Here is a 23,931-nt window from a genome sequence, read left to right as displayed (position 1 = left end):
AGTATATATTTTAAGGCATCTTATGAGGAGGAGTAATAGATAGATTTAAGGATATAAATAGAGATTATGACATTAACAGAAGGCCTTTGCTGCCAGTGGGAAAAAGAGGAATTCAAAAGAGTCCCAGCTCTAGGGATTTCAAATGGTTGTAGAAGAGGAGTTTACAGAGATAGCAAGATGTCAGAGTTTGACCAAAACAATAACTTTGAAACTGAAGTAATTGTAACTCTGCAAGGGCAGAAAGGGAGGGGGTACCATGTGAGACATTGCACAGGTTTTGGTATTGTAAATTCTTTCCTAGGTTATGTTAAAATGCCATAAAAGTTCTTTGATCTTTAAAGAGATTGAACATGTTTTAAAATGCCATGGTGAAACGTTACAATTATACACGATTAAATGCGTAGAATTAATATTACAGCTGATGTAAACCTAAATCACTTATTTCGCAACGAGTAGAATTGCTTATCCTGCTACTTCTCTCAGCACTCAGAATGTGTTTCCATGAACAAGTGTATCAGTGAAATCAGCATTAAAAATGATCATTATAGCACAATGAGAGTAAGGCTGTGTCAGGAATCAAGTAGTGGACTCAGGTCTACAGTGGGGCACCTGGAGCAATAAAACAGCTAAAGGAACGGTTCAGAATGGAATGATCAATTCAAATGTGGCTATCTGTGAGGGTTGGTGCTGTATCGGCTGGTGAAAGCAATGCAGCCATTCATCATTAAGCCCTGGGCCGCACAGAATGTATGGACTACTGGAAGGACTGGAGGTGTTGCAGTCTCTCCTTCCTTTTGATTTGCTTCACACATTCCCCCAGTGCAGAGATTTATTTCTGGTAACAAGGTATTTTATATCACTTACTCCATTATACTTTTCTTAGCATGGCTTCAGTAAATCATGAACAAATTCAAATCTTGAAAATAACCAATTAATTCACTGATACATTTATTAAAAGCAAGAATACCTAATAATTGAACAGCAAATTTACCTTGAACCTGCAACAATATCACCGTTATCCAATACACAGCCGGACCATATAGACTGAGCTGGAAGTCTAATAGTTTGAGTACATTCTCCATCCCTCCAAATTCTTACGGATCGATCCTCCCCCGTGGTTACAAAATCTGGACAGAGAGAGACCAATGCACAGTGATTAGAAAAATGTACAACTTAGAAGTAAGAAATTATTTTGGTTACCAAAGAAATAAAACATTATTTTAGTTAAGTTTTCCACCTTGATACACTGAAAATAACAAACACAATACCTAAAACTTGCTCTGGTTAAATATCATATTTTATCTGAATTGGAATGATGTTGGTTCCAAGTTGTTGCAAGATGAAATATTTGTTTGATCCTTTTAAACATTTCATTTGTCACACAAGACTAGCTATCGGGAAATAATTCCACTTATAGTTCTTGTCGCAGTAATTAAAAAATGCTCCCATTTATGCCATGCTACGAACAATGGACCATTGCACATCTGCTACGATGCATCAAGTACTGTTAATAATAAGCAGCTTTATGGTAAATTGGTTTGATCAGTTCACTGTTTTAGTGACAACTTTTTAAGTCTTAACTTCGTCCTTACAAAAGTGCTGCAATGGACTATGATCAAATTTTAAATATCACTACACAGGAGAGTTTAAATATTACAAATATAGTCTGTTACAGTTAAAGGCAATGTATAACATGTTTGCTAAATAGAATTATCTCTTACTATTGCAAAGCAAATGGTACCCGTTTCCACAGGAGCAAAGATTTATTTGCAAATGATAAAATAAGTGAATCTACCAGCCAATACTGAGTAAAATCATCCTTCTTGTCCAGATAGCAGAGCACTTGTGATTTTTAGCCTTAAGATATGAAACCTACTTGTAAGGTACAATATTTGGTATTATAAAGCACTGCATTGTCTTCCCAGAAAAGAGCATGCAATTAAGTCTATTTTATACCATAACATCAGCCTAAAAACAAGCAAGTGAAATAAAAAGTTTCTTTGTAACTTGACCACTTTGCTACTGGTATATTCTATGAGTATTCTTACTAAATCTATGCCTAGTGTAATAAAATGTCATGTCTCATTATTCCAGTCACGTTTGGGCAGCAGGTTAATTTGTGAGTTTAAGTTCAGCACATTTCTACAGTACTTATTTTCCTGTCCAGTTCCCAAGATTTTCATCAACCATGGCAGAAGCACAAAGGTGCTTCCCTCTTAACATTGTGTTTCGACTGCATCCTGGTCATTAAAAGCTATAACATGTTAACACTATTTAAAAACATGTCTGTCTTACACTGGTGACTTCAGTCACACACTCCAGACTCCACCTGAATACATGCATTCAGTAAACAATGTTTCCAATGACATTAAAAGATAGTTATAACCAAATTTGCATAATGTGGTTAATGTAGTTAATAATACATCTATATTACTAAAACTCTGTTCTTGACCGGTTTTGGCCATCTGTGCTGCGGTTTCCGAGAGTACGCCGCCACCTACGGCCGTCATTTTTGGCCATCTCGCTCAGAGCCCCCCTCCGCCACATGTGTGCCGAGGATTTTTCCCGTCGATGAAAATTGACAGAGATATTGATGTTTTTACAACATTCCCCATTCTCTCTGCTGCTCCCGCTGGAGGGAGGGGGAGGGACTATAAAACCAGGAAGTGGTGTGCCTCAATCAGTCTCTGCAAATGGTGTGCCTCAATCAGTCTCTGCAAGTGGTGTGCCTCAATCAGTCTCTGCAAGTGGTGTGCCTCAATCAGAGCTTTGAATGACACTGACAAATGTCTACAGCACTGTGAGTACCCTTAATTTGTTTTGAAAATGAAAATATGGTTAGAGATAAAAAAAACACTGCCTGCAAATGGTTGTTTGGGTTTGGGTTGAAGTAAAAAAGCACTCTCTCTCCCCCCCCTCCCTCTCCTCTCCCCCCCCCCCCCCTCCCCTCCCTCTCCTTTTATTATCTCTTATTTTATCTCTCAAACATTACCACTTCTGCAAACCTTAAGGGGGAATTGAGGACATTTCATTTTATAATTTTATATCTAATATTATGTTAAAAATGCTTATGCCAAGAAAGCACTTTGCATTTTGAATTAATAAATTACTTAAGTAGGACTTGATTGTCTCATGTATATGTATCAGTAAATTGAATATTGAGAATAAGAAATCAAGCATTTATTTTACTAACATTTGCAATATTGAAATAGATTTGAAATAACGTGTAAATTCAAGAAAACACATTCCTGTCCAAGGTAACAGGATCTATGATCTGAATTTATTTTCTTGGATGCTTTATCTCGTGGCATAAGGAAGATTTACATTTAATAAATTCTCCCTCTAGAAGTATAACAAGTTAGCATTAGACAAAGCAAGGAGAAGTCCAAAATTCCACGACAGCACAGAAGAAAAACACCTTGACTTCATTCCAAGTAGTTACGCCAAGCATCAAGGTGTCAGCAACTTAAAACATATACTCCATTGTCTAACCATTCGATTTGTGCATGAAATATATCATAAATGAAGATTAAAAAAAACTATAAAACTACTTACCTTTTCCATTTGGGAAGACTGATAAGCTGTAGATATAATTTGTATGTCCATAATAAATCTGCAAACATTGCCCAGTGATTTGCCATCGTCGAATAGTGGCATCATTACTGCAAGATAGGAACTCTAATTCATTCAAAATGGCCAGTCCTCTAACACAGTCGTTATGACCTAAAAAAGGCCAAAGTTAATAAAAACAAAACTTGAAAAACGTCTTTCATCAATTTGTTACAAAAATACTATTTAGTTCCCCGAAACACCTAATTCCAGAGTCAGATGAATGAGGCATAGTTACAATGAGAAACAATTACTCCTTTAAAAAGATTTGCATGCTCATCTCAGTAATAACATGTGTGTCAACATAATCCAATGAATTAGTAAATTGTCACAAACTTCACAGATTAAATGAAAAGTAATATTGTCCCCCACCCTCAAAGATATTTGTGTAGATGACAGACATCTTGCTCAATGAGGCTGGTTTTAAAGCAAATATGATAGGCACAAAGATTAGAATTCCAGAGTTTATAATATTGGCAATGAAACCAATCACTATGGACTAGAAATGGAGACATGCGAATATCTCCCGAGGTGATGGGGTAAAAGGAAATTCAAGTAAAAGAAATGAACAAGATAATAGTGGATTTTGAAAATGAGGATATAATCTTTAAATATCTGTCACCGGTTTATCTGGAAGCACAGGGTGACCGATACATGATTAGCATGAAATAGAGTTTTTGATGATCTTGCATTTGTGGAGAACAGAACATGGGAAGCTAACAATGGCTTTATTATAATAGCCAAATCTATATGTAACAAAATCCTGGGTAAGCATTTTAGCAGATAGTCAAAGAGTCATAAAGCATAGATACAGGCATTTCGGCCCAACCCACCACGCCAACCAAGATGCTCCATCTAAGCTAGTCCCATTTATCTGTACTTGGTCCGTATCCCTCCCAACCTTCCCTATCCATGTATCTGTCCAAGTGTCTTCTAAATGTTGCTATACTAGCTGCCTCATCTACCTCCTCTAGCAGCTCATTCCATATACCCTCCAGGTTAAAAAATAAAATTGCCCCTCAGGTTCCTATTAAATGTTTCCTCTCACCATAAACCTATGTCCCCTGGTTCTTGATTCTCCTGTACCTTTGGTAAAAAACTCTGTGCAGTCACCGTAACAATCCCCCTCATGATTTTAAACACCTCTATAAGATCACCCTTCAGCCTACTGCACTCCAAGAAATAAAGGCCTTTGAGTCTTGGCACATCCTCAAATCTTTTCTGCACTATTTCCTGCTTAATGACATCCTTCCTCCAGCAGGGTGACCAAAACTGAACACAACGCACCAGCATCTTGTACAACTATAACATAACAACCCAACTTCTATACTCAATACCTTGACTGAAGAAGGCCAATGTACCAAAAGCCTTCTGTTACACCATTTTCAGGGAACTGTACTCCTCTGCTCCTTGATCCTACTGCTCCACAACACTCTCCAGGGCCTTACCATTCATTGTGAAGGTTGCACCCTGGTATGACTTCCCAAAATGCAACACCTTAAACTTATCTGCATTGAACTCCATAAGCTATTCTTCAGCTCATTTACCCATCTGATCAAGATCCTGCTGTATTTTTGATAACCTTCTTTACCGTCTACGATACCACCTACTTTAGTCTCATCTGCAAACCTAATAATCATGATGACAAGAATGGAGTAAGGCAATGTCACAGAGGCAAAAGTAAGTGGCCTTGGTGATCAAAAAAAAAATGTGCAGTACATAGCTACTTCATGATTAAATACTCAAAGTTTCAAACTGTCCAGGATAGCAACATAGAAATGAAAGAGATAAGAATGGAACAGCATAGAAACAGGGAAAACGAGTATTTTGTTATAAATAATTTGTCTGATATTGAGTATGGGGTACGGAAGATATGAAATGATCGATAAAACATTTTTAAGCAAAATATTGCTTTGACCAGGAACCACTGCAGATCACAGCAGGAGTGACATCAGCTTCCTTTTAACATCTAAAAATCCATCTGTGCATTTAAGGGAATCAAGTAATAAGGGTTTGCACAGAAAAGTATTCTAAATTAAACAATCATCCTTGGTCGTACGTAGGTTAGCATGTGATGGGTCGAATGATCAACCTCTGCTTCTATTTCTTATGTTAGAGTCATAGATCATAAAGACTTGCAACACAGAAACAGGGTCTTCAACTCATCAAGTCCATGCTGACCATTCATCACCCATTAAAACTAATCCTGTATTCATCACATTTGTTTTAATTACTTAATCTTTTTGATGGCCGTCTTCTAACTTTTGACCTTATTTTGGAAGTTGTAAATGATCTCCAATCCTAATTGCTCTATTTTGTTTTGGAAAGATCACTGATTGTTTTGCCTTGGCCTTCTCTTTCCTGGAGAAGAGAGACAGTTGAAGTTCTCAACCCAAAACATCAACTGTCCATTTCCCTCCACAGATGCTGCCTGACTTGTTGAATTCTTCCAGCAGCTCTTCTATTTTTGCTCCAGTTTCCGGATTCCAGTCTCCTGCACTTCCATCTAATCATTCTTTCCTGACCCAAGCTTATAACGTGGGTACCTACTTTATAAATCTATTTGCTCCCAATCCAATTTCTCAATATCCTTTTCATAATATGTTGAGGGGTTGGACAGGCTAGATGCAGGAAGATTGCTCCCGATGTTGGGGAAGTCCAGGACAAGGGGTCACAGCTTAAGGATAAGGGGGAAATCCTTTAAAACCGAGATGAGAAGAACTTTTTTCACACAGAGAGTGGTGAATCTCTGGAACTCCCTGCCACAGAGGGTAGTCGAGGCCAGTTCATTGGCTATATTTAAGAGGGAGTTAGATGTGGCCCTTGTGGCTAAGGGGATCAGAGGGTATGGAGAGAAGGCAGGTACGGGACACTGAGTTGGATGATCAGCCATGATCATATTGAATGGCGGTGCAGGCTCGAAGGGCCGAATGGCCTACTCCTGCACCTAATTTCTATGTTTCTATGTTTCAATATCCTTTTCATAATATGGTGATTCTAACTGTGGACAAATAGATCTTTTTTCTTTAAATGTTATCCCTCGAAAATTAAACCTTTGTTGTGGCCTTAACTGATTGCTCTCTGTTCGACAAGTTCTCTAATCTCCAATGTATTGGACTTTACAAAATTAAAATTAAGTTTGTTCTGTCCAGTTGGAACATCCATTGTTCATTGCATACTTATCTCTGGATATCATTGATTCAGAGACAAGTATCACCATCAATGGGATCTCACCAGCTAAGACATTATTTAGACCACTCAGAGACAGGCTGCTTAAATTTGGAACTTCCTTAGTTATAATATTTTTCAGAACTTTTATTTATTTATGTCTGGTATAGTTTTAAATGTATTTTATATATCTACCTTTGTGAGGTTATGCAAGACACTGCAGTACCACTCACTGTTGTATATTTCTCAGATTAATCTAGTAACATAGAAACATAGAAATTAGGTGCAGGAGTAGGCCATTCGGCCCTTCGAGCCTGCACCGCCATTCAATATGATCATGGCTGATCATCCAACTCAGTATCCCGTACCTGCCTTCTCTCCATACCCTCTGATCCCCTTAGCCACAAGGGCCACATCTAACTAGTAGATAACCTATGAATCCCTAAAGAAAGTGTACTTCCCCAAATCCCTCCCATCCTTCGAAAAAAGTGTAGAAATTGCTGATTTATAAATAGTAACATTCTGTTAACATGTGGGAAATGCGTGCTAGAGGTGAAAGATCCAAAACACGGACTTACCCGTAAATGTTCGCTCACATCGACCAGCTTTCCACATCTTAATTGTTTTGTCAGCAGATCCCGTCAGCATGAAACCCTGTTCAGGCAGTATCTTTACTGCCCACACAGCTGCAGTATGGCCCTAAAAACAAAATATACTTCTTCAAATAATATTAAAGCTTGAGAGTTCAGAATATTATGACTGCTAAATTATTAAAAAGGTAGAAAATAAGATGTACCTGTAAAGTCATCAAACATTTTTCATTTAACCAGACTTTTGATGTTGTATCCCAAGATCCACTGAGTAAAGTACCAAATTTTCCAGCTGACAGACTGCAAACTGAAGAGAAATAAATGTATTTAGGAAAGGAATGTGGATTTTAAAAAAAAATACATTTTGAATAAACTATCCCCATCCGTGAAGAATTTCCATTTGTTCTTGCACATACACCAGAACTAGTTTCAACCTGTTACTTGGACATCCAGTTTCAAGTAAAATTGACCACCTGTGGAGTTTTAACATTAACCAAAGTTGTAATTCACAGCTGCAGATCAGGAAAAAAGAATGATCAAAAAGCCAGCATTCATTTCCAAAAATTATCATCTTTAAAATTGAAAATAATTATCATCCACATATAAACTTAAATAAAATTATCAGTATTTAAAAATGTACTAATCAGAAAGCAAAACACTGCAGTGGCTGGAAATCCAAATAAGAAACAGAAACTTCTCAAAATACTCAGCAAGGCAGACAGCACCAGTGAAAGAGAAACAGTTAACTTTTCAGATTTGATCAGAAATAAGAAAGGTTCATAAACCAGATCAGTAACCTACTCAAAATTAGAAAGTAACATAATGCTATGAGGATGAACACCATGAAAGGCATATTTTTTAACTTTCTCATTTCTGATGAAAGATCATCGATCTGAAACATTAACTGTTTCTCTTCCCCAGATCTTAGCTCATCTGAGTATTTCTTATATTTCCAAGATTCAATATCAGAAGAAGATTGGGGCACTTTCAGAACTACGGATAGTTCTGCTGTTACACAAGAGTTATCTTCCTAAGAAACCACATTGATATGACGGCCAAAAGACACTAACATCTCTACATCCTGAGGAAACTCAGCATGCATCCAGTGACTCTTACGAATTGCTAGATGCATCACGGAAAGCATACTGTCGGGTTGTATCAGGCTACTGAATGGTCCTTCATCAGCTAGGGGTATGGAACTGATGCACCACAGTGCACTACAAACCTGAGGACTACATTCTGCACTCTGTATCTTCCCCTTGGTTCTATCTATTATTGTTGAGTTTGACCTGATTGTATCTATGTACAGTATATCTAATCTGTTTGGATAGCATGCAAAACAAATCTTTTCACTGTACAGGTGCACAACCTTTTATCCGAAAGCCTTGGGACCAGACACTTTTCGTAATTCGGAATTTGTCGGCCTTCGGAATGGAAATTTTTTAGCGTAGATTTTAATGGCTGGCTCAGTGGTAGAGTGCTCGGCTCATATCCGCAAGGTCGCGAGTTTGCGCCTTGATCCCGGCAGTTCCTCGGTCGCGAGTTTGAGTCTTCAATGTAGTTTTTTCTTGCAGAATAAATGTCTGTATGAAATGCAGTGTGTTGAATGAATTCCTGAATTTGTAAATGTGACCACAGCATTGAATCACCTCTCGCACTCATGTCACCCTAGCGGGGCTACATGCCCGTAGGCGGCCAAATGCGACATTTTCACACTCTTATATCCGTGTGCAGCAGAGGCGACGTGCGTTTGGCGCCAAACATGAGCTTTGGTGTGCAGACGACATCCTGGAAAAAATGTCCGGTTTCTTCCAGGTAGGCGATATACCCTCCCGGGCAATATACCCTCCACTTCTCTTTTATGAAGGGGATTTAGTTCCCCTTTCTTCCAGGACCGACCGGAGGTTCCGCTGTCACCTCTGCGGGCCGCCCTCGGTGAACGTCCTGTCTCCCTGTCCCTGGGATAGTAGGGGGCGATCAAACAGCACAATACCCCCCTCCCCCTCCAACTCCAGAGGAATCCGCTGCCCGATGGGCCGCTACGGCGACAAGTGGCAGTTCGCCCACAGCCCGAGCTGCGCCACCCCAAGAACAAGACGTACCTTGCACACCATCAGCTTCTGCCCATTCGGGGAGCGTGTTCCTCTGGAGTTGGAGCGGGGCTGGGCTGGAGTTGCTGATCTGGGATCTCCGTGCTTGCAGCGGGCCTGGGGGTTGGTGTCCCGATGAGGGGGCGCAGCTCGGGCTGTGGGCGAACTGCCACTTGTCGCCGTAGCGGCCCATCGGGGAGCGGTTTCTGGTGGTCCTGATGTCTCCGGCCAGTTTGCAGTTTTCCTCTGGAGTTGGAACGGGGCTGGGCTGCTGCTGGCAGTGGGCCTGGGAGTCGGTGTCCCGTTGGTCCTGACGTCTCCAGTGACTGGCATCGCCGACGTGAAGACAGTGCAAAGCCCCCGCGCCGGTGCAATGGGCGGGGAGCTGGAGAGGGAAGGGGTCACACACATGGCCGGGAAGCAGAGGGGTGTAGGTGGGGTGAATTTGAAGGGAGCGACAATCTGCTGCTGCCTGCCCGCTGAGTTAAAAAGTTCCCACGCAAGACTCACGATACACTGTGTATCGTGAGTCTACCGTGGGAACTTTTTAACTCAGCGGGCAGGCAGCAGCATATTGTCAATTATTAACCCTCCCGCGCAATATACCCTCACCTTCTCTTTTATGAATGGGGATTTAGTTCCCCTTTCTTCGAGGACCGACCGGAGGTTCCGCTGTCACCTCTGCGGGCCGCCCTCGGTGAACGTTTTCAAGGACCTTTCTTCAAGGACCGAAAAAATGTCCGCTATTCGGAGGTTTTCGTTATTTGGATCTTCGGATAAAAGGTTGTGCACCTGTACCTCATTACATGTGACAATAATAAACTAAACCAAAACCCAAGATTGCATTATAAGAACAATTGTGTCAATGGAAACTGGCAGGTTAAGGGCCCAGAGTGTTTCAGATTCACAATAACAAAGTAAAATTTCCACAGGATTTTCAAATATTTTTATCTGCTTGTCAATTTCCAAAATGACTATTAAATGGTTCTTGTTCTAGCCCATGCACATGCTGATAGGTTGGATGATACTATCTTCACACGATTTGACATGGTGATACTTTTAAATCCAATTTCAGTAATATTAATCAAGTGTCACACAGCACAGAAAGGGCTCTTCGCCCATCCAGTCCACACGCACAATCAAGCATGCATCTACACTAATCCTACATGAATTCCAATTTATTCTCACCACAATTACATTTTAACTCTCAGAAGATTCAATAACTTTTCATTAAGAGCAACTTCCAGTGACCAATTAACTTGCCAGTCCCCATAATAAAGGAATGTGGGAGGAAACCAAAACACCCAGAGGAAACCCACATGATCAATGGAGAATAATAAAATTCCACTCTTAATGCACCAGAGGTTGGGATTGAATTTGAATTTGGTTCACTGGAGTTATGAGGCAGTTGTTCCATCACCTATGACACAGTGCTGCCACTCTCAATCACTTTTGATCTCATTAAAACAATAACATGAATATCTATGTGCATCCAGGTAGAGCTCCTGAAGGGCCGTGTTGGGGAACTGGAGAAGCAAGTGGATGACCTCCGGTTCGTCCGAGAAACGGAGTCGTTCCTCGACAAGTCCTACAGTACGATTGTTACACCTAAGGTACTGGAAGAGAGAAGGTGGGAGACAGTGAGAACGGGAGGGAAGCATGGAATGCCAACGTCCCCGGGTGTTGTACCTCTTGTGAACAGGTTCACCCACTTAGAAGCTGTCGGGACAGAAGAGGTGTTTACACTGGGCGGCGGACTGGCTTGTGATGCGAATAGGGCTGTTGAGCCAAAACCAAAAAGGCCTAAGGCAGGCAACGCCATTGTAGTAGGAGACTCCATTGTGAGAGGTACGGACAGGGGTTTCTGCGGCAACAGACGGGATGCGAGGATGGTGTGCTGCCTTCCTGGTGCCAGGATCCAGGATGTCACGGACAGAGTGCAGAAAATCCTCAAGGGCGAAGGTGAACATCCGGAAGTGGTAGTGCATGTCGGCACAAACGATGTCGGAAAGAAGGGGATGAATATTCTGCAGCGTGACTTTAGAGAGCTCGGAAAAATGCTGAAAAGCAGGACCTCCAGGGTTGTTATCTCCGGTTTGCTTCCAGTTCCTCGTGATGGCGAGAGCAGGAACAGGGAGATACGGGACCTGAACGTGTGGCTGAGGAACTGGTGCACGGGGCAGGGATTTAGATTCTTAGATCACTGGGATCTGTTTTGGGGTAAGGGGGAACTGTACAAAAGGGACGGATTGCATCTTAACAGGTGTGGAACCAGCATTCTGGCAGGCAGGTTTGCCACTGCTACACGGGTGGTTTTAAACTGAATAAGGGGGGTGGGGTGTCGAATGGGCTAGTGGAGGATGGAGTTAAAGGGAAAGGGTTTCTTAAATGTGTGAGCGTAGAGACAGAGGGGTGTAAAATGAGGGTAGAAGCAATAGGTAGCAAGGTGAAAAGTAAAAGTGGCAGGCAGACAAAACCAGGGCAAAAATCAAAAAGGGCCACTTTTCAACAAAATTGTATAAGGGGTAAGAGTGTTGTAAAAACAAGCCTGAAGGCTTTGTCTCAATGCAAGGAGCATTCGTAATAAGGTGGATGAGTTGAATGTGCAGATAGCTATTAATGACTATGATATAGTTGGGATCACGGAGACATGGCTCCAGGGTGACCAAGGCTGGGAGCTGAACATCCAGGGATATTCAATATTCAGGAGGGATAGAGAGAAAGGAAAAGGAGGTGGGGTAGCGTTGCTGATTAGAGATTAACGCAATGGAAAGGAAGGACATTAGTTTGCAGGATGTGGAATCGGTATGGGTAGAGCTGCGAAACACTAAGGGGCAGAAAACGCTGGTGGGTGTTGTGTACAGGCCACCTAACAGTAGTAGTGAAGTTGGAGATGGTATCAAACAGGAAATTAGAAATGCGTGCGACAAAGGCAAAACCGTTATAATGGGTGACTTCAATCTACATATAGATTGGGTGAATGAAATTGGCAGGGGTGCTGAGGAAGAGGATTTTTTGGAATGTATGCGGGATAGTTATCTAAATCAACATGTAGAGGAACCAACGAGAGAGCAGGCTATTTTAGACTGGGTATTGAGTAATGAGGAAGGGTTAGTTAGCAGTCTTGTTGTACGTGCCCCCTTGGGCAAGAGTGACCATAATATGGTTGAGTTCTTCATTAGGATGGAGAGTGACATTGTTAATTCAGAAACAATGGTTCTGAACTTAAAGAAAGGTAACTTTGAGGGTATGAGACGTGAATTGGCCAAGATTGACTGGCAATTAATTCTAAAAGGGTTGACGGTGGATATGCAATGGAAGACATTTAAAGACTGCATGGATGAACTACAAAAATTGTTCATCCCAGTTTGGCAAAAGAATAAATCAGGGAAGGTAGTGCATCAGTGGATAACAAGGGAAATCAGGGATAGTATCAAAGCGAAGGATGATGCGTACAAATTAGCCAGAAAAAAACAGCATACCGGAGGACTGGGAGAAATTCATAGACCAGCAGAGGAGGACAAAGGGCTTAATTAGGAAAGGAAAAATAGATTATGAAAGAAAACTGGCAGGGAACATAAAAACTGACTGCAAAAGTTTTTATAGATATGTGAAAAGAAAGAGATTAGTTAAAACAAATGTAGGTCCCTTGCAGTCAGAAACGGGTGAGTTGATCATGGGGAACAAGGATATGGCGGACCAATTGAATAACTACTTTGGTTCCGTCTTCACTAAGGAAGATATAAATAATCTGCCGGAAATAGCAGGGGACCGCGGGTCAAAGGAGTTGGAGGAATTGAGTGAAATCCAGGTTAGCCGGGAAGTGGTGTTGGGTAAATTAAATGGATTAAAGGCCGATAAATCCCCAGGGCCAGATAGGCTGCATCCCAGAGTACTTAAGGAAGTAGCTCCAGAAATAGTGGATGCATTAGTAATAATCTTTCAAAACTCTTTAGATTCTGGAGTAGTTCCTGAGGATTGGCGGGTAGCAAACGTAACCCCACTTTTTAAGAAGGGAGGGAGAGAGAAAACGGGGAATTACAGACCATTAGTCTAACATTGGTAGTGGGGAAACTGCTAGAGTCAGTTATTAAAGATGGGATAGCAGCACATTTGGAAAGTGGTGAAATCATTGGACAAAGTCAGCATGGATTTACAAAAGGTAAATCATGTCTGACGAATCTTATAGAATTTTTCGAGGATGTAACTAGTAGCGTGGATAGGGGAGAACCAGTGGATGTGGTGTATCTGGACTTCCAGAAGGCTTTCGACAAGGTCCCACATAAGAGATTAGTTTACAAACTTAAAGCACACGGCATTGGGGGTTCAGTATTGATGTGGATAGAGAACTGGCTGGCAAACAGGAAGCAAAGAGTAGGAGTAAACGGGTCCTTTTCACAATGGCAGGCAGTGACTAGTGGGGTACCGCAAGGCTCAGTGCTGGGACCCCAGCTATTTACAATATATATTAATGATCTGGATGAGGGAATTGAAGGCAATATCTCCAAGTTTGCGGATGACACTAAGCTGGGGGGCAGTGTTAGCTGTGAGGAGGATGCTAGGAGACTGCAAGGTGACTCGGATAGGCTGGGTGAGTGGGCAAATGTTTGGCAGATGCAGTATAATGTGGATAAATGTGAGGTTATCCATTTTGGTGGCAAAAAACAGGAAAGCAGACTATTATCTAAATGGTGGCCGACTAGGAAAAGGGGAGATGCAGCGAGACCTGGGTGTCATGGTACACCAGTCATTGAAAGTGGGCATGCAGGTGCAGCAGGCAGTGAAGAAAGCGAATGGCATGTTAGCTTTCATAGCAAAAGGATTTGAGTATAGGAGCAGGGAGGTTCTACTGCAGTTGTACAGGGTCTTGGTGAGACCACACCTGGAGTATTGCGTACAGTTTTGGTCTCCAAATCTGAGGAAGGACATTATTGCCATAGAGGGAGTGCAGAGAAGGTTCACCAGACTGATTCCTGGGATGTCAGGACTGTCTTATGAAGAAAGACTGGGTAGACTTGGTTTATACTCTCTAGAATTTAGGAGATTGAGAGGGGATCTTATAGAAACTTACAAAATTCTTAAGGGGTTGGACAGGCTAGATGCAGGAAGATTGCTCCCGATGTTGGGGAAGTCCAGGACAAGGGGTCACAGCTTAAGGATAAGGGGGAAATCCTTTAAAACCGAGATGAGAAGAACTTTTTTCACACAGAGAGTGGTGAATCTCTGGAACTCCCTGCCAGAGGGTAGTCGAGGCCAGTTCATTGGCTATATTTAAGAGGGAGTTAGATGTGGCCCTTGTGGCTAAGGGGATCAGAGGGTATGGAGAGAAGGCAGGTACGGGATACTGAGTTGGATGATCAGCCATGATCATATTGAATGGCGGTGCAGGCTTTAAGGGCCGAATGGCCTACTCCTGCACCTAATTTCTATGTTTCTATGTTTCTATGTTTCTATCTCCAAGGTATCTTCTTTAACTTGCTCAGCACTGGTGAACTCACTGTGGTGGATATTAAATTTGTGTTTATTGGGTGTTTTTGTCATTTTTATTATATGTATGACTGCAAGGCAATGAAATTTCGTTCAGACCGAAAGGTCTGAATGACAATAAAGGCTACTTTACTTTACTTTACTTTACTTAACTAAAATTAAATACTTAAGAATTCAGGATTCACTTGAATAACTGTGCAACCTCATCCCCTGTAACATTTAAACTTTATATTAAATCTTTGCTTGGATGCCCAAAATTGAATTCCTGTCTAGGTTTAGGTTTATTACTGAAAGGCATAACAAGATACAGTGGAAGGCTTTGTTTTGCATGGTATCCAAACAGATCAGATATATCATACATATAAATACAATCAAGTCAAACTCAATTACAATAGATAAAGCAAAGGGGACGATACAGAGTGGAAAATATAATTCTTAGCATTGTAATGCATCAATTCCACAGAAAATCCAGTATCCTTAATAGAGTAGAGATGAATCGGACAATACCCGAGCTTATTGAAGAACCCATCAAAAGCCTGATAATAGAGGGGAAGAAGCCAATTCCGAGTCTGATGGTGCATACTTTCAAGCTTCTGCACCTTCTGCTGGGCGGGAGCATCAAAGGAATAATGGGGTGGGACGAGTCTTTGATCATATCGGATGCTTTTCCAAGGTAGGGTGAAGTATAGATGGAGTAAATGGTGGGAGGACTGGCCTGTGAGATGGACTGGGCTACATACATAACTCTGCAATATCTTACGATCTTGGGCAGAGCTGTTCCAAAACCAAGCTGCAATGCAACAGTGTGGATTCTATGGTGTAAATGGTTCTTTCTATGCTATCCCTGTACTTTCGACTACACCCAAAAGGGTATTGTACAACATCAACGTCGCTTTATGTACACCAAATGTGGATGTAAATGCAATTTGCAACTTGTTATAACTCCTCCACCATGGTTTCTTACTATCCGTACTTTTTAAAAAAAAGGTATTTCCTGAAGTAAATAATTTCACTAAGCAAATGTCTAATACACCACTGTCCGGATACCTTTTGTATTCTAAAACAGTGTGGTTAAGTTCCTGAAACAGCAAAATGCTAGTAAACAACCACACTGAAAACAAATCCAAATACATCATCTCATCAGTATCATGCTGACTCAAATTTAATTCAACAAATAAACGAATCCACAGAAGAAATATTAAAATTGCCACAGACGATCTCCATATTGTTGCAAGTAAGTATTTTTCAAAAAGATTTCTTACCTGTATTTTTATGACCTTTTAAAATATAGAGTGGTGCAGGGCTATCCAATGTGAAAACACAAATGTTATGGTCATTCCCTCCTGTTGCAATCAGTCCTCGAGGATAGGTGTCATTGGGTGCAATAATACACACACAGGATACAAAATTTGAATGCCCATTCATACAGTGCATCTCTGTAAAACCCCTGTTGGAACTGAAACAGAATCCAATTACAAATGAGTGAATATCAAATTGTAAACTATAGGCAGCTTTATAAAGCTAAAGAAAAATCAAAACATTAAGAATCTAAATCTAGTGTTGCCTGGACAGTCTTTCACAAAGAAACTTCAGTTTTACTTGATAAATACAATCAATCACCCAAAACCTGATTACTACTACAAATTTGAAGACATAACTACATCCCTATAAGGAGTTGATTCCTTTTCTGGTCATTAAAATGGGAAGCATAACAAAAGAGGAAGTTAAAATATAATAATCAGAAGACATACAGTTTTATATTTAAATATATACATGGATCCATTCCTCTTGAAACATGGAATCAGTTTCTATTGATAAAAACAAAGCGACTGACATGGGTTGCACAAAGTTGTGGTACTTAAAATTATTTCCATAGGCTGATGATGCTCTGAGTAATTACCACTTTTAAGCCAAAAAAAGTTGGGAACCTTGGAATGAAGCAGTGAGAGATTAAAAATACCTGCAAGTACTCCTGTCAACTAGTCTGTGCAGATCCTGATGACATGTCTGGGAACTGCTATCGACACAACTAATGTCATTGTCTCTTGAATAATTTTAGATAACTCCTTCTGCTTTCTCTCCAATATCTTCATACCATTCCTGTAGTGTGGTGCTCAGAGAGAACCATAATACTTCAATTGTGACCATATCAAACAATTCAACATTACCTGGTTGCTCTTGTTCTCTAAGGCAATAATTGTGTTTACCATTTTTGCCAATTGCTGTGACACTTGTGACACTTACTTTGTTGTGTAGCCCTTTGAGAACTATCAATAAACTTATTCCTCTTCTAAATCTACTGACGAAATATAATACATTTCTTAAGATCAAATTTCATTTACCACCTAATCTTCTATTCCACCACCTATCTATACTTTTGAGGTTCACGATTCACTAGGTCTCCAAGTTTTGAGTCGTTTGCAAATTGTATTCTGCACACCCAAGTCATTAATATATTGCAGAGAAAACAGTAGTCCAGCATTGAACCAGGGTTTGACTGGGTAGATACAGTGGTGATTAATCCCAGCTAAACTAAGTAATTGTCTCAAAATAAGAGATTTATTATTACGGACGGAAACGAAGATAGATTTATTTACCCAGAGGGTACTGATTTTGAACATTCAGTCAGGGGCTAGTATTACTGTGAATATTCAGGAAATCAAGATATATTGTGGTTAGTGCAAGAACCCGGCCCAGGGACCGGTGGCCAGCCTACTCTTGCTTATATGTCTTGCATTCTACAGGACATGTTCAACTTGAGAATTGTTTCGAAGTCGAAATAAATTTCCCAAAAGCGTCATGTTACCGAAGAGTATATTAAAAAAAACGCCCGAACTATGTGACTGGGACTGAAGCCGCTCCCCCCCCCCCCTCCTATGCTCATCTTGTCAAGTCATCAGGAGGCAGCGCCGCCCGCAATGGCGGGGAGCAGCGCCGAGATCCCCGCTCCGCCGCTTGCCGGCTGATTCCCTTACCTGTTGGGCACCCAAACCCGCGCACTGCGGTCTCTCGACACGGACACGAAGGCTCCCACGGGGAAGAGGGTGGCCACCAGCCCCCTGACGTCCATTTCGTGTCCCACCAGGGAGCAGCTGAGCCTGAAGCCGGATGACGCCGCCATGTCGGCCGCGCTGCCTCCTCGGCCCCGCAGCAGCGCCATTGCATTCTGGGGCCGGGGCTGGGGCTGAGGGGGGCCAACAAAACCTAAAGCAAGACGCAGAATATCCAACTAGAGTGAAAACGATAAATTACTGGTGCATGTAAATATATAAAAGTAGTTTAGAAAAATCTCCGTCGTCCATTATCAACGCTCAGCAGACGGGTCAGAGGTGCGTCGCCATGGCAACCGGCATCAAAGGGTGACGGTGATAATTAGCCGGGCCCAGATGCTCATTTAATTCACGTTTGCAAACTATTTCAAAGAGAAGTGAAGCCGGGAGCGCGTCGGCCGTCCGGAGGGAATAGTTTAGAGCTCAGACACAGCGCCTGACACGACCGGCAGAGCGGAGGGAACCGGGTGTCTTTGGCTTCCACAACAACATCTAGAGGAGCGGATGAGCGAGAGCAGCGGCAGGTGCCCTCGCCCCGGCCCCGAGAGACACAGGTAGGGGCTGGGGCTGAGACTGGGACCCGGCCCCGAGAGACACAGGTAGGGACTGGGACCGGGGCTGGGACCGAGCACAGCAAACCGACCCCCTGAGAGACACAGGAGGTAGGGGGTGAGACCCGGCTCCCCGAGAGACACGGGTAGGGGCTGGGTGCCCTCGCCCAGCGACCCGGCTCCCGTACCGAGTGAGCCAGGTAAGAGGCGGGACCGGGATTGGTATTAGGGCTGGGACCGAACACAACGACCCCCCCCTCCCCCCGAGTGAGACAGCTGGGGTTAGGAGCGGGGCCGTCCTGGGACCGTGACCAGGACCCAGCACAACGACCGGGCCCCGCTACCGAGTGAGACGGGTAGGAGACAGGTGGGCACAGCGCTAGCCGACCACTAGCAATCCCAAATGCCCCCTGTTCATTCCCTTCACAGATGCTGCCTGACCTGCCGAGCTACTCTAGCATTTTGTACTTTTACTATGTAATACCTAGTCTGTTCTTTCGGATTTGTGTTTGAGATTAATTTCTCATTTTAACATTCATGTTGAAATAAATTATAAAGTAATCAATACTCTTTCTGTTGGAGTTTTCCAGATCTCATTAATGTTCATTTGGATAGACTGATAGTTTGTTCAAAAATTATCAAATCTAGATTTTAAATGTCAATTTGACTATTCTCGTTCTTTCTTTTGAAAATGAGATGACTCAATGCAGTATCGATAACGGGAACCCCTTACCAGGCGACGTGAATTTGTTTCCCCACCCTTTGAAAGTGTCTAATTTTCTTGCTGTTCAGACTGTATCAGGCGTGATTAATTCACCAAGGAAACGTGACGCTCTCCGAAGCGGTGGCGATTGCAACATGCCTCCATGTCACCAAATTTTAATTGATTTCTTTTTTAATTGTTATTTTTCATCCAGATTGGTGAATCTGTAAAATGCCTCAAAAAGTTCTCAAGTGCGTCATTCAACTTGAAATCCACGCGGTAAGACACTCATTGTCACCTCTTTACTTACTGCAGAGTTAACATATTACACCAGCACCGTAAATGTAGATTTAGTAGACGAGTAATGCGATATTTAAATACAAACTCCCATCAACAGTAATCAGTTTATTTTAGATATGTGCAACCGTCGACTCGTTCTGTCAAAATAACTTATGCCGCGATTGTTAAAATCCTAGATATTAGAAACAATTGATCATCCAGAATTTATCTTTACAATGGTGCCTGTTGATTTTACATACGCGCTTTAATTCTCCATGAGGGCAATCTTGTTTAAAATATTTATACTTTTACAATTGTAAAGCTTCCGTTAGGTTCATATTTTTAATTGGTTTATATTTTTCAATAACGTGCCTTCATCTTATGCAGACACGCGAGTGCAGATGCTGGAACCTTATTATATGCTTTTCTTAAACTGTATACTCTCCTCCAGAAGCCTTTAAACAGAGGAAACCGTACAGGTGCTACCCGTGATGTAGTGCCACTCGCGGCAACCTCTTTTATTGCAAGCTTGTGAATTTTGCATCTTTTTGAAGTTCACGAGCCGTTAAAAGGCCATTCTCACGTTACGAGCTGACGCAAGAGGTAACCCGAGTGAAGGGGTCGTGGTTGAGCACGATATAACAAGTGAAAGATCAAGAGGTTAACCGAGTTCCCACGGGTAGACGGCAGTTTTCCGTTTACTTGTCATTTCTGCGATGTTCCCAGTTCGCCTCCCGAGTTACTCTTGAGCCAATCCTGATTGAAGTTTTGTTTTAATAAGCAACAGTGTTATGTTTTAATAAGCAACAGTGTTAAAGAAGACTTCTCCATCCTGTGGCTTTGTTTTAAAGATATAATGCAGAGCGGCCGCATCTATTGATGTGACCTACAAGGGAAAATGCGCACCATCCAGTGCCAGAGCAGTCATACTTGTGATTTGTTTGAAACACACAGGTTTGATATGTTTTAATTGAATTTACTGCCATGTCTACACACTGCCGGAAGACGGGAGATTAAATCTTTGAATGTGGACGGATGTGCACATCAGATTGTTGTGAGACGGAGCTCAAGGTTCGCCTCCTGAGTTGCTTTGGTGCCCAGGCGTGAGTTGAGATGGAGAGAGGTTGGGGGGGGGGGGGGCGTCATTAATCTGTCTGGGGTGACATGGCTCTTGGGTTAGGCTGGGATCATTCGCTGTGGGGTGATCTTAGTGCGGGAGACAAGTGTAGGAGAGGTGTACTGACCGTGTGGGCAGAACTTTGGAAGTGATTGACCACCAGTCTCAAAAGCCGCTGTGTCTCCCTGTCCCTGGGATAGCAGGGGGCGATCAAACAACACAATACCCCCATCCCCCTCCAACTCCAGAGGAATCCGCTCCCCGATGGGCCGCTACGGCGACAAGTGGCAGTTCGCCCACAGCCCAAGCTGCACCCCCTCATCCGCCACCCCAAGAACAAGACGTACCTTGCACACCATCAGCTTCTGCCCCTACGGGAAGCGTGTTCCTCTGGAGTTCGAGCGGGGCTGGGCTGGAGTTGCTGCTGGCTGTGGGTCTCTGGGATCTCCGTGCTTGCTGTGGGCCTGGGGGTCGGTGTCCCGTTGGTACTGACGTCTCCGGCCACCCCCCTGGACAGGAGCTGAGACTGGGAACTGTACCGCCCTTGCCCCCTCCCTCTGCAACTGCAAACAACCACACTCTCCTGCTCACCTGCAAGGGCGGTACAGTTCCCAGTCTCAGCTCCTGTACAGGGGGGTGGCAGGAGACGTCAGGACCAACAGGAACCCGCTCCCCGATGGGCCGCTACGGCGACAAGTGGCAGTTCGCCCACAGCCTGAGCTGCGCCCCCTCATCGGCAACCCAGGTTCCTCTGGAGTTGGAGCGGGGCTGTGCTGGAGTTGCTGTTGGCTGTGGGTTTCTGGGTTCTCCGTGCTTGCAGTGGGCCTGGGGGTCGATGTCCCATTGGTCCTGACGTCTCCGGTGACTGGCACGGACCTGCTGGCATCGCCGACATGAAGACAGTGCAAAGCCCCCGCACCTATGCAATGGGCGGGGAGCTGGAGAGGGGAGGGAAGGTCACACACATGGCCGGGAAGCAGAGGGGTGTAGGTGGGGGTGGTGACAGATGGGGCCAACAATGAGTGGAGAAAGACAGAAACACCGACGTGCAAAGGAGACCTACAACAGTGCATGATCTCTCTCGCGTGGCAGGTGACTGTCGCTGGGAAACTGAAGGGAGCGACAATCTGCTGCTGCCTGCCCGCTGAGTTAAAGAGTTCCCACGGTAGACTCACGATACACTAAGGTAAACGCACGGGCCACTATGTTCTTAAATCGAGTTAAAATGTTTCAATTATTAACCACGAGTAAAATTGACTCGTGGAAAATTTCAAACATGTTTGATTTTTTGCAAGAGTAGACAAGTTACACGAGAACCTGCCGTTAGCGCCACGATGCACTACGTTGCGTCCACGAATGCCGTACGTTAATCGTACGTTATTACCACGAGGTTTAACTCGGGTTACCTCTTGTGTCAGCTCGTAACGTGAGAATGGCCTATAAGTTTGTGACAAGTACAAACAATTTAACTTTATTTTGAAATGACCGATCCCAATCAAATCAACGTCTGTAAAAGTAAATTAGTTACCCGTTATGTTTATGCTTTTGTGTTAAACAGAATGCACCAATAGACAGTTATCTGATTTAAGATCAAATGCAAAGATCGAGTCCTTAGTTACCGGCACGCCAAGTAAACAATTATTCCCAGCGAAGGGGATTGGAATGCCCAATCAAGGTCGATAGTTATAGTGGTTAATCAAAAATCCCAAGATCTTTATTTTAACTGTAATATCACTATCTATGTAGAAAGATGCCTCATTGATTGCTTATTAGCAATGTACATGAATTGGCAGAGCCTCAGAGTATAGGGGGGTTGCACGGAAGGTCACTGGGTCATAGGGCTCGACGCACGGAGCCGCTAAATCCAACTGGAAGACAACCGTCACTTCCGGTATATGTTATTAATGCTAGAAACGCGTACTTTCCTACCTGTTAAAAACCGCCAAAATGTTGAATTCTTCCGCTGAAAAAAATTGTGGGTCGGGTTAAGTGTGAGAGACATGTACCCAACTTCAGAATTCCAAAAGTGAAGCGAAATGAAGGTATAGAGAAGCGAGAACTGAAGGGACTACAGCAGCTAAAGTGCTTGGTAAACATTTAAAATATTGGGAATTATCGCGTTTGCTCACTGCATTTCATCAAGTAAGGCATTATTTGTGTTTTTTCTTGATTCCTTTGGTATCTAAAAATTCTCAGAAGTGATCAATCTGGCTGTAAATTTTTCTTCAGATGCGTTTTCGTTTTGTATGTAAAAACCCACGAGAACCATGGGCGATTTAAAAAATTTACAGCCAGATTTATCACTTCTGAAACTTTTTAGATGCCAAAGGAATCAAGAAAAAACACAAATAACACAATTTCATTACTTGATGAAATGCAGTGAGCAAACGGCCAATGTTCGCCAAGCACTCTGGCTGTTGTCCCCTTCAGCTCTCGTTTCTATCTACCGTCATTTCTCCTCACTTTTGGAATTCTGAAGAATGCTAAATGTCTCTCACACTTATCCCGATTTCCATAATCATATACAGCGCAAAAATTGACAATTTCAGCGGGTTTTAACGGGCCCGCTACGCTGGAAACAATGGTAAGTGCTTACCTGCAGTTCATCGCGTGTAATCCATTTGGAGTAGCGTAGCAACAGTACGGGTCATGGGTCGTGACCGTCTACCGTGAAACCTCCCTATATAACATACAAGATTTTTTTAATAAGCCCTTCTTATAAATCCATGTTTTTTTCTATGAAAGAATTACGATCCTTCAATATCATCCATCTCTGATTATAAATAATATGATTGGCTACAGAAGAATAAAAACACTCATTTTCCAGAGGAAAAGAATGGTAATCCTACTTTAATCATATTTAGATAAAGACAAAACAGGGTATTGAAATCATCCAATCAAATATGGATAGAAGGTACCACATACACTTCCCCTTAAGTCATGCAAGTGTTATTTCATATGTTAAAATGGCTCAAAGACATTTGTATACAAATAGATAAATCAAATAGTTAATACTATATTGTCAATAGGTCTATATCTTGTATCTGCTAGTTTTCTTTAATATATATGAACTTTACCAGAATTCTGGAAGTAATGCAAAAACTGTGACAGCAGTTCCAAGTTGCTGGAACCAACTGCATACGTGCCACCAGGAAAGTGAAAAGTCGAAAGGGAGATAACATTAAATAAATATTATAGCATGAAGAATCCAGGCATCCAGTTGTGCATTGTTTTGTTAATGCACATGCTGTTTGTCATGCTGGGACTTAGGAGGTCATTACTTAATT

The 23,931-nt window shown here is 42.4% G+C and overlaps 2 protein-coding genes across 5 annotated transcripts in view; one reads left to right on the top strand and one right to left on the bottom strand.

Annotated features, from left to right (window-relative positions):
* plaa (phospholipase A2 activating protein) overlaps positions 1-18,263 on the bottom strand; it is a 43,454-nt gene extending 25,191 nt beyond the window's left edge. The window contains exons 1-6 of the mRNA XM_033017814.1: positions 17,920-18,263; positions 16,207-16,400; positions 7,574-7,674; positions 7,356-7,476; positions 3,556-3,723; positions 992-1,127 (exon numbers count right to left, since the gene is read on the bottom strand). Of these exons, the coding sequence (XP_032873705.1) occupies positions 992-1,127; positions 3,556-3,723; positions 7,356-7,476; positions 7,574-7,674; positions 16,207-16,400; positions 17,920-18,104 (905 nt within the window). The 5' untranslated portion in view covers positions 18,105-18,263. The remainder of the gene's footprint in view (positions 1-991; positions 1,128-3,555; positions 3,724-7,355; positions 7,477-7,573; positions 7,675-16,206; positions 16,401-17,919) is intronic.
* Positions 18,264-18,283: 20 nt separating this feature from the next.
* Positions 18,284-23,931, top strand: part of spata6l (spermatogenesis associated 6 like) — an 83,693-nt gene continuing 78,045 nt past the window's right edge. Inside the window, exons 1-2 of one of the 4 annotated variants that reach the window (XM_033017816.1) lie at positions 18,284-18,593; positions 19,463-19,527. In XM_033017816.1, the coding sequence (XP_032873707.1) occupies positions 19,480-19,527 (48 nt within the window). In that variant the 5' untranslated portion in view covers positions 18,284-18,593; positions 19,463-19,479. The remainder of the gene's footprint in view (positions 18,594-19,462; positions 19,528-23,931) is intronic. The other 3 variants (XM_033017818.1, XM_033017817.1, XM_033017815.1) reach the window with 3 other exon arrangements.

Source organism: Amblyraja radiata, chromosome 3 (assembly GCF_010909765.2).
Source record: "Amblyraja radiata isolate CabotCenter1 chromosome 3, sAmbRad1.1.pri, whole genome shotgun sequence".
Taxonomy (NCBI): Eukaryota; Metazoa; Chordata; class Chondrichthyes; order Rajiformes; family Rajidae; genus Amblyraja; species Amblyraja radiata.
Note: the sequence above shows the minus strand (reverse complement) of the source record. Positions and strands in the feature narration are given on the sequence as shown.